General features: G+C 37.7%; 1 protein-coding gene across 1 annotated transcript in view; it reads right to left on the bottom strand.

Annotated features, from left to right (window-relative positions):
• The window catches only part of SEMA5A (semaphorin 5A), a 505,802-nt gene that overhangs the window by 262,542 nt on the left and 226,751 nt on the right, over positions 1 to 16,509 (bottom strand). The window contains exon 5 of the mRNA XM_055246035.2: positions 13,593 to 13,638. Coding sequence (XP_055102010.1) covers positions 13,593 to 13,638 — 46 coding nt within the window. The remainder of the gene's footprint in view (positions 1 to 13,592; positions 13,639 to 16,509) is intronic.

The raw sequence follows: 16,509 nt of genomic DNA, 5'->3' as shown, positions 1-16,509 counted from the left end.
CACACCCAAATGTAAGTCTCCTTTTTGTCTAAATGCATTCAAACACCTCAGATATCCCATTATTGATGTCCTCCTGGAAAGATGCCTTTGGTAACTGTATCATCTACTCCAACCTGGCCTGGTGGCTCCCGAGGCCCGCTGCACAACAGTTCTACAATTATTATCTCCCTTTGCCCTCATCCCAGGAATATTTTTCTCCCTCTCTCCTGTATTGGAGCCTCTATTTCCTGGGCCTAGTGTGTTAACCATTCACATATTTCCCTTCGTTTTTTATCTCTTAGTCTTTATTCAAATTTCTGGGAAATTTTTATCAAATTTATTTACTAATTTTCCATGGATATTTTTATTTCTATGATCATATATTTTCAAAATAATCTATGAAGGCTTTTTAAATACACTGAATATTTATTTTCTCCTTGTTTCATGGTGGTAATATCGTCTCTAATTTCAGAAGACATTCATCATAATTTCTTGTCTCTCTGTCTTCCAAGTTTCTTATTTAATTTGGTTCACTCCGTGTTTTTCATAACTGAGAACTGCAAGAACATTAGAGCTGGGCACCCACATTTCTTTGTAGAACAGCCATCATTGCTTACTCTGGGTGGGATTTTTTTGTATTAGAGTGACTACCGATGTCACTATCCTTAAGGTTCTAATTGTAAGCTGATTACATACCAACAAAAGTGTACGCCAAAACCCATATAAAATATATGCAAAGAGAAACACCAACACTGGGGATAAGGGCTGAGATCTCAATATACATTACATATATATATATATATCATGTATAATATACATGATATACATACATGATATATATATACATGATATATATCATGTATATATAATGTATATTAAACATGATATATATACACTATACATATATACACTATACACTATATATACACACTATATATATACACACTATATATATACACTATATATATATACACTATATATATATACACACTATATATATATACACTATATATATACACACTATATATATATACACACACTATATATATATACACTATATATATACACACACTATATATATATACACTATATATATATACACTATATATATATACACACTATATATATATACACTATATATATATATACATATATATACTGAATTCTCCCCTTCTTTTTTAAGGGAAGTTCTCAAGGGAAATCTGGGTCCCCTGGTCCAATATATTAGCAGCTTTGTCATCTTCCAGAACTGCACTTCTGTCTTCTTCCAGCACGGCAGAGGAACCACTGTGTTGAGACACAAAGTGAACGAGCAGGAAGATCTGGGTTCTAATTGCTTCTTCCATTGTCTCCTGAGTTTGTGGTTTCTCTTGAAAACTTGGCTGTGGATCTTATTTTTACTCCTATGAAGGTTATGTCTTTTTCTCTTACTTGATTATTTTTAAGACTTTTCTCTTTTCCACCAGTTTTCAGAAGTCTGACTGTAACGCGCTGCTGTGGTTATCTATTGTATTTGAGGTTTGCAGAGCTTCTTAGTCTGTGAGTTGATACTTTTCATCACTTTGGAAAAGTTTCAGTGATAATTACTAGGCATATAGCTTCTGCCTTGTTCTCTCCCTTCTCCTTTTGAGACTTAAGTTGTATGTGAGTTAGAGTTTTCAAGGTGTCATGTGTGTCTAATACTCTTTTATCTACCCTGTCCAATTCCTCTCCGTACTTCAGTTTGAATATTTTCCACAGACTGGTCTTCCAGTTCACTAATACAATATTGTGCTATGTCTAATCTGCTGTTAAAATTATTCATTTAGTTCCATATGCCAGATATTGTTTGTTTTTTAAAAAAGATAGAAAATTTATTCTATTATTTTTTATTCTAATGTTCTGGTAAAATTCTCCATTCCTTAATTAATCTGTATAAATTATCCTCTACTTTCTTCCTTATATTAATCATAATTATTTAAAGTCATCTTCTGCTAACTTTACTAACTGGATCATCTGTGACCTTCATCAGCCAAGAGCAATTCTCCAGAGGAAGGGGAGGCTATGAACCAGTATCAAGCAACCCTCACAACAGCCAGGGATAGGGTGCCTTCTAGAGTTCTAGAAGGAGAGCTGGGTAGGGTGTCTCTTGTGTTCATAGAGATTTTCCTTTGATGTGCCTTTATTGTCACTTAAATGCTTTATTTTAAATCAATGAAAGAACAGTACATAGGTTCCCTTCATCTTGAATCAGAAGCTAATGGCTATGGTTTAAAATTGCATTTGGTTTTGATGCTCTTTTATTCAAATGGTGCTTGGCAATTTTCAGGCAATGAATTGCATGAGGTCTTTGGACTCCAAATATTACCAAAATTACATGTATAGTCATGCCTATTTTCTTATAAAGTAGCCTATTCTTAGTAGGGAATTTCTGCATGGGCAACTTGCCTCTGCGATCTAAGATGCATGTAAATAATAACTGAGTATTGCCAAAAATTGAAAGTAGAATTGAATTTCAAAAATTAAACTGTGCAACCAGCCCATATAAAATCACTGAAGGGATCATGTAGTATCACTTGAAAAAGCAGCAATAGCCCCCACAACAGTAAGAATTGATACAAGCAGATTAAACATTGTGTTCTAATGAAGAAGTATTATATAAACTCTTAAAGGTTAGCTATGAGAGCGCAGCAAAAGGACTGTCTGATAAACATACGTTAAACAAGGGTGTTGTCCTTTGCAGCCCGATCCACAATGACTCTACCCATCTCTGTGACAGTTATCAATAAATTCTGGATGACAAATGGCTTACATGTTAAAGAGTCTCCAAATTAAGAGTTCCAATCCATCCACTCCAGAGAGTGGTCAGCCAATGTGACTGGCTTTTGTTTTTATTTTGTTTGGTTTTGTTTTCATTTATGTTTCTCCTTTGCTTTTTATTTTCACTTTGTTCTTAGGTAATTGGGAGACAGCTTACAGAACACACTATCTCTTACTCAAACAAGAAATCATTACTAAAATTTGGAGCAATGAGTTTTCCTGGTATGTTGGCTTATTTATTTTTGTTAGCATTTTGGAAGGGACATACAGATAAGGGAAATGAACACAGGGCAGAGAATTCTGAGCATGCCCATCACTCAGCAGTCATGGCAGATACGGGGGCCATTTTTGACATAGAAGGAGAAATGCATTTTAGATAAATGAAATGAACCCCTCCATTTATCTAGCAGCTTGTGATTGTCAGACAGTGTTTGCTATTGGATTACAGAAATTGCCTGACTTCATTTCATGAAACTAAATGATATACATGACTAATAAAAATATTCATGCATCTTCAATTTAGTTTTTGAGGCCACAAGCAAAGCAACAATTTAGAAATGGATAAAAAGAGTTATTAGAAATTAAGATATGCATAACACAAAAGAATGAATTCAATAATAAAGTATGTACTTTTTTGTCAAAGACATAAAAACATTTCAGTGGCAGAGACTAGTGTCTGTGCAGTCAGAGTCAGGAACAACAAGAAAACTCTAAGTAAGATACCTAAAAGTATTATTATCAATCATAGTGGGTGCTATCGGCACCCCATCCAGCTCTTCTTATGAAACAGGACACTGTATCCCTGGCTGCTGTCAGTGTTAGCTGATCCTGGTTCATAGCTTCCCAATTCTCTGGAGAATTGCTCTTGGTTAATGAGAGCCACCTCACCAGGAAGTTATGTCACCAAACACTCCAAATTCAGCAGCCGAAGAACAAGGGAGAGTTGGTTGTAAATCACCACAGCCCTTGCCTCAAATGGGATCAACAGCATTTCTATTTATGCTCCAGAGCTGCATCTGGGATCGGGTTGAGGCTATACTCCAGCTGACAGGAAATTTTTGCCTACTTCCTTTCTTTGCTATGTCACTCACTCCCTACCTTTTGAGAGCATGCCTTAAGTAAATCACATGCTTGAGAACCCCTGCCTCAGACTGTGTTTCCAAGGTACCTGGCCTAAAGCCCACATATGAATTTCAATTAAAAATTAACAGTTATATTCACTGTAAGCCAGATGTCAACTATAGGTGGTATGCTGGCAAGTACAATAAAGCAGCAATTGTCCTCTGGAGCCCTACACACCCAGGTCCAAATCCTAGCTCTACCACCTATCAGCTGGCTTATCTTGGCTAAATCACATCAACTTGTAGATCTCAACTCCTCTGCTGTTGAGTGTTGAAAATAATACCCCCACTTTGATGCTGCTGGAGAACTCGATGAGATGACGCTTTCAAAGTGCCAAGAACAGAGTAAGGGCATAATGAGTGATGCCTGCTATTATTTTTGTTGCTGTCATCATGATTCCATGACAAATTAGGTCATTAAAGTTACATCAAATAAGCATAATGCCAAGTTTCAAATTAGTAGGGAATGTTTTCCTTAAACAAACAGGAATTCAGGCATTACTTAAGCACGATGGAAGAAAGAGTAAGTAGAAGGATGATGCATATTAAAAATTTAATCCTGACAGAGAATTCAGGGATAAATCCGGTGTACTCTTCTTCCTGGCTGTCCTCTCCAAAATGTACTATAGAGAAAATTGAGGTAAAGAGAGGTTAAGTGGCTTGCTCAAAGTATTCCTGCTTGTTATTTACAGAAATATTAGAAGCATAAAGAAATCTGTTTGTATGTAGCAAAAAAATTAGAATGGTATGGGAGGGTGGGATGAGGGTGGAACAGGGAACAGTTAAGTGTATCCCCAGGGGCCAGTCTTGTTTTCCCTAGCACTGACTAGGAGAAAATGCTAATATCTGTCAATGTCTGAATGCATACAAACCACGTTTCCCAACCTGCCTTGTGGTTTCTTGAAGCTATGTGACTGAGTTATGGCCAGTGAAATCCGGGCACAAGGGATGCGCTTCCTGGCATGGCATGATCCTTTGCATGATCCTCCACTCGACTTTGTCTTTCTTCCCTGCTGCCCCTGGAGGCATGGGTTGAAGATGGGATACCATAAGATAGAGAACACTGTGGGATCCTGAGTGGCAGCATGGAGCCAAGCCCCACAGACTGTACTGGACTCACTTGCAAGGGAGGAATAAGTCTTCTGCATGTGAATGTTCAGCTTCTAGGAGGGCGGAGTTGTTTTAATGGCAGTTAACTTGACTCATATTCTCTGAAACTAGTAAAATCTTAGTCCTCATCTACATAAAATATACATAATCAACTATAAATCTTCCAGAAAGTTATTTAAAAAGTAGAGTAAATATGTTTGAATAAAACAGGCATATAAAACGGCATCTGACAGAAAATCTTCACCAAGAGAACAGATGTAAGAGCCTAGAATCTGAGGAGGACAGTTGGTAACACTGTCTCAGGTTACCAACTTCTGGGTCAAGATCAACTGGGGATCATGTAATTATTACACAACGAGTCCAAATAAACACAGCAATCAAACATTGATAAACTAAAAAAAAATACTGAGTCATATTGTGTTCATTCATCAATTCAGGAAATATTCATTGAGAACTTGCTGAGTACCAGGTACCATAATAGGTGACAAACTTTTTCTTAAAGGAAGAGTCACGTAGTTTATATTTTAGGCTTGGTAGCCCAGACAGTCTCTGTGGCTACTGGTCAAGTTAGCTGAATAGCAGCCATAGACGTTATGTTAAAAAAAAAATAAACAATATGTCTGGATTCCAAATAAAACTTTATTAACTATTATTATAGGCCAATGACATGCAAATGAATGGCTATGTTCCAATAATACCTTTACTATGGTCAACACACTTTAGTTGTTAACTCCTGAAAAATTTTAATAAAAATAATCTTTAAAATCCACTTCTATGACACTAAGAACATATGACAAAGGTAAAAAAATGAGCTCAGAATCATGATTTTTGAGAGCTGTGGGGAAGACCAGTCTCCCCTTGCCCAATAAATATAAAACATAATTTAAAAAATTAATCATTGTGAATATCTCATTGGAATAGTTATTCTAAATTATTAATTAATATATCATGCTTTAAATTATACAGAAGAATTCCAACAGAGGGTAGTTATATTATAGTGTTATGACCCACTAGAGAGGGTATTATAAATTGCCTCAATTTATTTTTAAATTTAATTTCATATTAATAATAGGAAGTAATTTAAACACAAAAATCCCAGCAGCTTCTTTAGAACTGGCCACTAAAGATTCATATGTATATTCATGTATATATATATATATGCATACTATGAATCTTTAGTGTTTAGATTTCTTCATATATGGAGACATATATGTTCAACATATATATAGAAATCTAAACTGAAAAATTCCCTAAGCACATCAAAGATCTTCTATGTTCAATCAAGTAATCTTAATATCACAGATTAGATTAGAAAATGGCTTCTTTAAAACATGTGGAAACTGACGCAGCAATCAAGGAACACAGGGTTTCTCAACGTTGGCACTGTTAGCATTCAGAGTCAGGTAAATTTCGCTCAACGGGGGGGTCCTGCTCTGTGCACTGTAGAAGGTTTGTTATCATCCCTGGTCTCTACCCGCTAGATGCCAGTCAAAGCTTCCCCTACCAGTTGTGACAACTAATAATGTCCCCAGACATTGCCAAATATTCCCAGAAGGTAAAATTTTTGGGAGTTGAGAACTTCTAGTCAAAAAATTGACTCATGTTGAAACTCAATCCCCCCAACACAGATATACAGGAAAGAAGTTAATATCCACTTTAACTTTTGAGAGAATTCTCTACTGATATTGATCATGTAGTCAGAGAGATCTAACAGTTTTCAATTTAGAAACCATAGAGAGGCAGGTGGCAAATTGGAACACAGATTTCATTTTTTCTGCTTATCCCAGCATTGTGAGTGAGAAACAGGCAGTGAATTTCTTTCCGTTAGAAACAAAACAATATAAAAATGGATTTGGAGCTATTTCCCAAAAGAATTTTAGGAAGACAGTGAGGTTAAATGAGCTCCAGCCCCTTTGTGTTTTTTGAACTCTGTTCAGTGAGCATCTACCTCCAGCCATCTGCGGTAGGATCCCAGATGGGTAAATGCTGTGAATTAGTCTTGAGGCCAGCTGCATTTTTATATTTTTCAAAAAGCTTTGTTCTTGTAAAATAATCTCCATGATTAAGGCAAGAAGAAAACCGATACTGAAGATTTGAATCTGTTATTATGACATGAGATAGAAGAAACAAATTATGGCCAACCATCACTACGCCTGAAAATGATTGGTTTTCAATAGGGGATGGCTAAACTTCAGCATGCAGTGAGTTGCAAAAAAAAAAAAAAAAAAAAAAAAAAAAAAAAAAAAAAAAAAATCACAGTCTCTGAGCAAAAAGGTGCCTTATAAGTGAAAATAAGTTAATATTTGATTCTGTAGTCATTGATGACAAACAGGTTTTATTTTCTTAATTTAAAAGCAACTCCTGGTCTTTAAATGTTAAGAGACATCTTCTCTTAATATGTTAAGGCATACCTGTCTGAAAATCATAAGAAATATTCCAAATATAGCCATTTTACTACATGGTAAATTTATATATGAATATTCCTGTGGTCATGCCAAGAGATTTACCTCATACAGATAACATTCACTCAAGGTAACAGAGTACTTTTATCCCAATTCCTGCTCAAATCTTCATGGCTTTAGCAATTCCACCCGTGATGTTTCTAGTTTGTCAAAAAGACAAGAATTTTTTTGGCAAAAAGGAAGAGACTTCCGATTTGAAGTACTGTTGACTCCATGTCCAAAATATTCCTTGCACCAGATTTATCAGGCAACCTGACTTGGAAGTGAGTTTTCTCCTTTGGAAGCCACCCCACAAAAGCCTATTTTTCTCATCACTGAATTTCAGTATGGTTCTACAGAGCTGAGCCGCCACGTGTGACAGTGCTTTGGTAGACATCATAAGGTCAGGGAATGGTGGGAGGGGAGTGGAGAGGGTGCACTAAGGCGGTGTCCCCATGTTCCTACTGTAGCCAGGAAGTGTGCTGGCTGCTGGACGGAAAGTACCACCCTGGATTTCAGGGCAGTTGACAAGGCACAATGCAGTGGAGTCTCCAGAATTCTATGAACATCACTAAGTAGGAAAAAAAGAATCATTATTCAACAACTGCTTTCTCATCATTGTTGCTAAACCAATGTCAAAGCAGGAGAAAAAATTGGGGAGAGAGGAAAATTGTAAAACAGTATTGAGAAGACAAATGGTTGGTATGTAAGGAATGAATATATCAGTCAAGAATTGCCTGTCTCATCCACGAATTGTCCCCTGGGGTGACAGTATGCACATGTGTGTTTTAGGATGTCTCTTCCAAAAGCATTTCTTATAAATCTAGCTTCTGGGTTAACGTTACTTTTCTTTTCTTGAATTTAGGGACAAAAATAGGTTGTTTGCCTCCCACTCCATTAGTGTTACATTTAAAAAGGTTAGGGAAGAGTAAGCTTATTAAATACCAAGGGACAGAGACTTGTAAGCCATCTGTTTTGAGTCTACCACCTTCCAGGTAACCTAATCGAATAATCTCATCTAATTCTGAACATATAGAAAGAAAGAAAACACTTCTCACAACACAGAGAATGAATTTCAACACAAGGCAGTAAGTACTAGTCAGAACTAAAGGCTATGAGGCTGTGAAATGCCTCAGAGGGTCACCAGCCAAGCAGGCACAGAATGGGTTACAAAGAGGTGAGGTCTCCAGTGAAACTCAAGGATGGGCAGTCTTTTTCTCCAGGAAGAAGAAGATAAATAAGGTGAAGTTGTTTGAGACAGGACAGCAAGAGCAAATGCTTCGAGTTGGAAAATAGCCTATAGTTTGGAAAACAGTAGGTAGCGCGACATGACCAGACAAGGTAGAAACTGCCCCCAGGTGACCAGGAGAGACACAGGTAATGCAAACTGCCACCTGGAGGTGAACCTCTGTCCTGCACAGGGGCAGGACCCAAGGACACCTTGTCTAGTGTAAAATAAAGGCTACGGGTGAACTACATTCATTTCTCATTGTCTCCAGTTTTCTTGAAATTGGTTGTCCTCCTTGATCTGTTTCATCATTTTTCTACATTTAAACAATAATTTTTAACTTTGGAGAGAGAAAAGGAGAAAAATATTAACCTGAGATATACAAATCAACCCCCATGATTTGTGGTAGAAAACAATCTTTCTATGTAATAATTGAAGGCACACAAGTCAAATGTTCTGTCACTTATTATCTAAAACTGTTTTCCAATGGGGTGCACCAGCCATCCAGAACACTTCAACTCTGGCTGGTCCAAACCCAAGTGTGATGGAAATAAAAAACACACACTGGAGTTTGAAGACTGAGTTCCAGAAAAAAAAAAAAGTGCAACAGATCATTAATTTCTTATAATGATTCTATGCTGAAATTAAAATATTTTGGATATATTGAGGTAGTAAAATATACTGTTAGTAGTCATTTCCCTTGCTTCTCTGTACTTTTTTCAGTGTGCCTGGCAGATCATCTTAAATTACCTATTTGGCTCACATAGTGCTTCTATCAGACAGCACTGTTATAACACCCTTTGTCTACAAGTGTGCTTATTCCTTTCTGTCATCATTGGGAACTGTCATGTAAATTAAAATAAAATATTCATAGAAACCAACAAGGCCTCTTTGCTGGAGACATGTGATATTTAAAAAAAAAAAAAAGTGTGTCATGAAGAATGCCAGCCTTCTCTCTCCAGACTAAGTAACAGTAGGCTACAGAACTCCGTACACAGCCACAGAATATGAAAAAGCAGAATTGCCCTGCTTTGCACCAATGGTACAGCAGTCTAACCTCTATCATTAGAGCTGCATTTTCAAAACCACAGTTGAAAAAGTCACTGTCTTCTTGCTTGGTGCTATGCCAGTAGACTAAGCTCTCACCAGGTGGTGGTACTGATGGGCATCCTATACTTCAGTAATAGCTCATCAATCCCATCAATAATTGCAACCTGATTTCCACTGAAGGCAGCCAAGACCAAGGGAGGCAATGATGAAAAATGTACAATTAGATTCCTTGACCTCACAAAAATATATACACATGAGTTAATGGAAATACATCTCCTCACTTTTTTGCATCTATTTATTTGGACATCATGTCAGTAAAATTTGCAAAAATATCACAATAGACTCTCATAAGCCCTTCACCTAGATTCCCCTGTTAACACTGTATCATATTTGCTTTATTATTTTTGTCTCTGCACATGTGTATAGCTTCTGTGTATTTATGTATATAACAATTTTAAAAGCTATTTTGGCCAGGTACGGTGGCTCAAGCCTGTAACCCCAGCACTTTGGGAGGCTGAGGTGGGCGGATCACCTGAGGTCAGGAGTTTGAGACCAGTCTGACCAATATGGTGAAACCCCATCTCTACTAAAAATACAAAAATTAGCCAGGCGTGGTGGCAGGCGCCTGTAGTCCCAGCTACTGGGGAGGCTGAGACAGGAGAATTGCTTGAACCTGGGAGGTGGAGGTTGCAGTGAGCCGAGATCATGACACTGCACACCAGCCTGGGCGACAGAGCAAGACTCTGTCTCAAAAAAAAAAAAAAAAAAAAAAAATCTATTTTGATATAAGTTGCAGAAATGATACCCATTACCCCTATATATTTTAGCATGTTTTTCCAAACAACAATGACATTCTCCTACATTACAGTTATCAAAATCAACAAATTAATATTAAAACATTTCTACAATCTTATCCAGACATTTGAATTTCTCCAGTTGTCCCAATAATGACCTTTATAGTAAGAAAAAATATATCTGCTCCAAGATTCAATTTGGGTCAAGTATTGCATTTGATCCCCATGTCTATTTGTTCAGCTTTATGATGGAAGAGCTCTTCATTATTTCTTCTTTTTTCATAGCTTTTATGACTTTGTGATATCTGCAGGGTAGAGGCCAGTTTTTCTGTAGGATGTCCCTCAGTGTATCTGGTGGTTCCTCATGATAAGGTTATTAGTTATAATTTTGGTTATAATTTTTGGCTGAAATATCAAGGACATCTTGCTGTGTCCTCTGTGCATCAAATCACTGAACTCTGTCCCATTGCTGGTGAAGTGCCCCTTGACCTTTGACTATTTGGTCATGGGCTATTTGCCAGATTTCTTTACTATCAAGTTATAAGTTTTCCTGTTGTACTTAATAAATATCATATAGGTAAGTACTTTAAGACTACTATGAATAAATATCCTGGCTGTCATCAAACTCTGACCTGTAAGTTAAGCATCTATTGATCACTTTTGCCTTTTAAATCAATTTTTAGTATAAGGGTTGCCAAATCATAATCTCCTAATCAAATTATTCCTTCAATATTTATTAGTTGGCATTTGTTTACTCATTTATTTATGTTTTATGTTAGCATCTACTCATGGATTCTTATGTTATTCAATGCGTTATAATCTACTACTGGCATTTTCTATTTTGACAATCAAATTGTCCCAGATTTCTTCAGTGAGCCCACTTCAAGCTGGCTCCTAGTTTCTTGTGACACACCCTCATCATTCTTTAAATATTTTCCTTAATTTCTGAAACAACAAGCTCTTCCAGTCTTATCTGAGTTCTCCTTGCCCAACTCTAGATTAAGCCACTTCTCAAAAAAATCCTTCATTTGTTTTCATGGAGAATTATGTTTAGAAACAAAGTAACATGTATCAAGTGTGTTCACTGCTACTAAGACAATACTTCCAAACCCTCTCAGCTGACAGAGCTAGCAAATTTGGAAACAAACGAATGTGTATATGCACATATATGTTTGTGCACACACAGACCTACAAAAGCTCACTTTTTAACACATGTGATATGCCAGAGAGTATACCATGAGAATCAAAATGAGTATAATACGTAGTTTCTATCTACTAAAAGATATGTATTTTAGAAAAGGTTATCTAAAACAATCTTTAAAATGGCATTTTGATTAAATTGTTGATCATTCATTTTTTAATTGGCAAGTAAAAATTGTATATATTGATAGTGTACAACATGTCACTTTGATATATGTATATGTTGTGGAATGGCTAAATCAAGCTAATTAACATGCAGGTATCTCACATTATTTATTTATTTATTTATTTATTTATTTATTTAATTTTGGTGTTGAGAACACTTGAAATCTACTCTCTTAGCAATTTTCAAGCATATAGTACATTGTTAGTAGTTATAGTCACCATGTCATACAATGGATCTCTTTAACTTATTCCTTTGTCTAACTGGAATTTTTTGTTCTGTGGCCAACATCTCCCTAACACCTTCCCTGACCTTCTGGGCCCCTGGAAACCACCAGTCCACTCTCTGCTCCCAAGAGTTTGTCTTTTTAGGATTTCACACATAAGTGAGATCTTGCAGTATTTGTCCTTCTGCGCCTGGCTTATTTCACTGAAGATAATGACTTCAAATTGCTGATCATTCTGATTCCTTAATAATAAATTCATAATTTTACCACTCATCTCAATGAAAGACTCCAGTTATATACTAAATTGCAGTGGAAAGACAAATTATTCTCAAATGTGATACAACTATTACAATGGAGATTATTATCACTTTAAAAAATCAGAAACAATAAAAAAATTGATAAATTGCAATGTTTTATCTCTTTTGAATACCTTACTTATTTTTCACCATGCTAATATGGAGTTGGTAGTGATTTGTGACCATTTCACAGATGACAAACCAATAATTCCTAGAAGTCATGGAACTAGATCATGAATCAGGTCGATGTGTCTTCAAAGCCCTTGCTTTTTATCAACATTAGCTTTGATTGTGGGATTGGCTGATTTTAACACCCTGCTAAGTAAAAGATAGATCTAATATTAAAACCTAGCTCTGAAGTTCCCTGAATGTTCACAAGCAGCAGCATTAAAGAGAGAATAAAATAATATAAAATCCTCTCCAATCACCTCTTAGAGATCTAGCACATGAGAGTGAGACTAAAATTGGTTGAAGAACTTTTTCCAAACTCTACACAGCCCAAAGATTCTGGCATAGTCCATAGGGAGTTCCAGAATCTTGGTGAAGAAGATATTTGTGTCTTAACTCTCTTATTTTCTAGGAGACACTTTTTAAAGACTAGAGGGAAAAGTGGGCTTTTGTGACTCAGATCTGCTACTAAAATAAATACTTCATTTAAGCACAAGATCTCAGGTCCATTGTCCAAACCACAACAACAGAAGCAGGTAAATTTCATTTTGATCTATTTCCCTTTATTCTTTGTTATAGGTAGCTTTTAACCCATGTATTCATATGTATGTTTATATATAAATTACAAAGAGGAAACAAAGCTGTTTCACAAGAATATGATGCCCAAATGCATCAAACTAAATAATCGATGATTGCTGTTAACTGTGGGGAAAGGAATGCGTCCAGGCTTTGAGGTAATGTTTCTTGAATGGTCTCTCATCTAAGGAAGGATAAATCAGGATCACATCCACGGAACAAAGAGGGCCACCTGACAGGAGGAAAAGGCTAATTGGGAATTAAGGGAGGTGATGACTCATAACAAGTAGGGCAGCCTTAGTCCTGTGGCCTGACCCGCTGAGGAAATGAGCCCCTGCTCAGGCTGGATTAACACCTTTACATGCATCTGTCTTCATCCCCTCAAACAGTGAGTTAATTGGGATGGAAAATGAAGGCTTGAGAAAAATAAATTGCACCTACCTGGATAAGAGACAGATCCTCAAGCTGTAACCTGAAGAGGTAGTTTCTACAAAATACAAAAAGAGAGCAGTTTTATTTTTAATAGATCACAAAAAGTTAAGAGTTTATAAAAATTTCAATAATGAAGAAAATAAAATAATAATTTTGACTTCAAAAGCATCTTCTTTCTAAGAATATGTTAGCACTACTTTCCTTGGATCTTAGAGTACAAAGAGGAATTCAAGAGGTCAACAAATACACATTAGAGATGGGTGAGAAAGCTAATGAATAAGTGGGGTGTGTTTGTACATAATTATGGTAAGTGTAAGTCATTAACTGGCTCTCTTGATCCATATGGAATAAATAAAAGGACATGGGCATTCCATTCTGAAACTGTTTTACTTAAGCAAGATGATGTAAAACTATTCCTCATAGGTCTTCCTTTTTAATTATCACCTGAATTCACCATGTTTTATAATTAAGATTTTGAATTCAAGCAATGCTCTGAGGTTCACAGTACTCTACCTTGTAAGATGGATTCAGTACATAATAAAAGTTTAGAAATATGAACTTGGGCCCAGCATGGTGGCTCACACCTGTAATCCCAGCACTTTGGGAGGCTGAGACAGGAGGATGTTTTGATCCTGGGAGGTGGAGGTTGCCAGGCTCCTGAGAACCATGGCAAAATCCGTCTCTACAAAAAATACAGAAGTTATCCAGGCATATTGGCATTTGCCTATAGTCCCAGCTACTCAGGAGGCTGAGGCAGGAGGATGCCTTGATCCTGGGAAGTGGAGGTTGCAGTAAGCTGTGATCACACCACTGCAGTTCAGCCAGGGTGACAGGGCCAGACCCTGTCTCAAAAATAAATAAATAACTAAATAATAAACACATAAATATAACTTGCATTATATAGGAATTGGTTTAAAAAGAAAAGAAATATGAACTTGGTGGTCTGCCCAAAGGAAACTGATGACATCAAGGGCTTCAAAGAGTCAAGTTTCACTGCCCAAGTATAAAACAGGAAATTAGAGAAAAGTAAAATATCAATTTCAACAAAGAAGGGGAAGAATAGTGAAATATATTGTGAAATAGAGATCAGCAGAGGACAGGGAAAAAAGACAGATTAGTTACACCAGGCTTTGGACTCTAGTGTTGTAGGTTTTAGAAACAACTCATTAACCTCCCTCAGTATTCTCTGCTTCAGCCTCTAACTGAAATCCTGACATCATGTAAATGGGAAGATGGGGCACGGATGTGCACCAGCAGCACCCCAAAGAGGAAGCAAGGAGAAAGCCAGCCTAAGAGCAAATAATAATGTCAAGAAGATGCTGGCACATAATGGTAAGCAAACTCTAAGATGCAAATGAGCATGAGGTGGGATCTCCAAGAAGCCAAGGATGCTGTTATAATGGGCTGGTCCAAAGTCACTTCTTATTGGTTTTACAACACCTATGAGACATAAATGTTGACTATTTTCACTATCGTTGGGGGGGCAGCAGGTATATAAGCTGGACATATGTCCCAGTAGAAGTGACAAGTGACAGCCAAAGCGGCCCAAGGGCATAGCCTTGAGATGACCAAGAAACATCCCTATGGGTTATGGACAGAGTTAGGGAGGACAAAGCCCCCATGGAAGCTGGCACTCAGAAGCACATGTACACACACAGCTGCAGGATGAAAGAGGACTAGGCTCACATTCAGGTAGTCTCATGAGTCCAGGCATTGCCTCCTGGGCATTCAGGTCTCACACAATTTGCCCCCTCACATGGGGGTACCGCCTCTCTAAACTGAGTGAAAACGGCCTCACCCAAACCAAAGCAATATTCTCTTTACCACACTCTTTCCACCTTTCCCATCTCACCTCTGATATACCCCAAGAGAAGCTCCCAGAAGCACTGCTTGGCACATGCCACCTCCATCACAAAGCCGTTTCAGGAAACGTTCCCCTGTCCTTTATTATAATGCTACAGCCCTCTATGTAGAACCAAGTAGAGGATACCTCTGAGGGGAGGGAATATTACAGGAAAGTCTTTTGATTTAGTCGGTGTCATGAGAAGTCTAGGACTCCAACAGAAATGTCATCTGCAGGCCAGGCACATTGCCCTGTAATCCCAGCACTGTGGGAGGCCAAGGTGGGCTAATCACTTGAGTCCTAGAGTTCTAGACAGGCATAGGCAACATAGGGAGACCCTATCTCTACAAAAAAAGAAAAAATACAAAAATTAGTCAGGTGGCGTGGTGCGCGCTTGTAGTCCCAGCTACTCAGGAGGCTGAAGTGGGAGGATCGATCGAGCCTGGGAGGTCAAGGCTCCAGTGAGCCACAATCCTGCCACTGCACTCCAGCCTGGGCGAAAGAGAGAGATCCTGTCTCAACAACAATAAAAAGTCATTTTCAGAGGAACAAATGTGAACTTGGTGCACGTACAGAAGAGTATGTTGAAGGAGCCAAGGTAGGTGGCACTGGAGGGTGACTCACATTTCAACATTAGCCAAGCTTTCACCCAGTGTTACCTTGAAACCAGCACACCTCCTCTAAGGGAAGCGAGAAATCTACACACACACACAGACAAGTCTTTCAGAAGCGGGGCTTATCAGTGTGATATAGTTTGGCTGTGTCCCCACCCAAATCTCATCTTGAATTTTAATCCCCATAATCCCCATGTGTCCAGGGAGGGGCCTAGTAGGAGGTGATTGGATCATGGGGGCAGGTTGCTTCATGTTGTCCTCATGATACTGAGTGAGTCTCATGAGATCTGATGGTTTTATAAGCATCTGGCATTTCCCCTGCTTGCTTTTCTCTCTCCTGCCACCATGTGAGAAGGCCCAAGCTTGCTTCCCCTTCACCTTCCACCACGTTTACAAGTTTCTTGAGCCCTCCCCAGCCATGTATAACTGTGAATCGATTAAACTTATTTCCCTTATAAATTACCCAGTC

This window comes from Symphalangus syndactylus, chromosome 16 (assembly GCF_028878055.3).
Source record: "Symphalangus syndactylus isolate Jambi chromosome 16, NHGRI_mSymSyn1-v2.1_pri, whole genome shotgun sequence".
Taxonomy (NCBI): Eukaryota; Metazoa; Chordata; class Mammalia; order Primates; family Hylobatidae; genus Symphalangus; species Symphalangus syndactylus.
The sequence above is the reverse complement of the archived record's forward strand: the minus strand, read 5'-3'. Positions and strand labels throughout refer to the sequence as shown.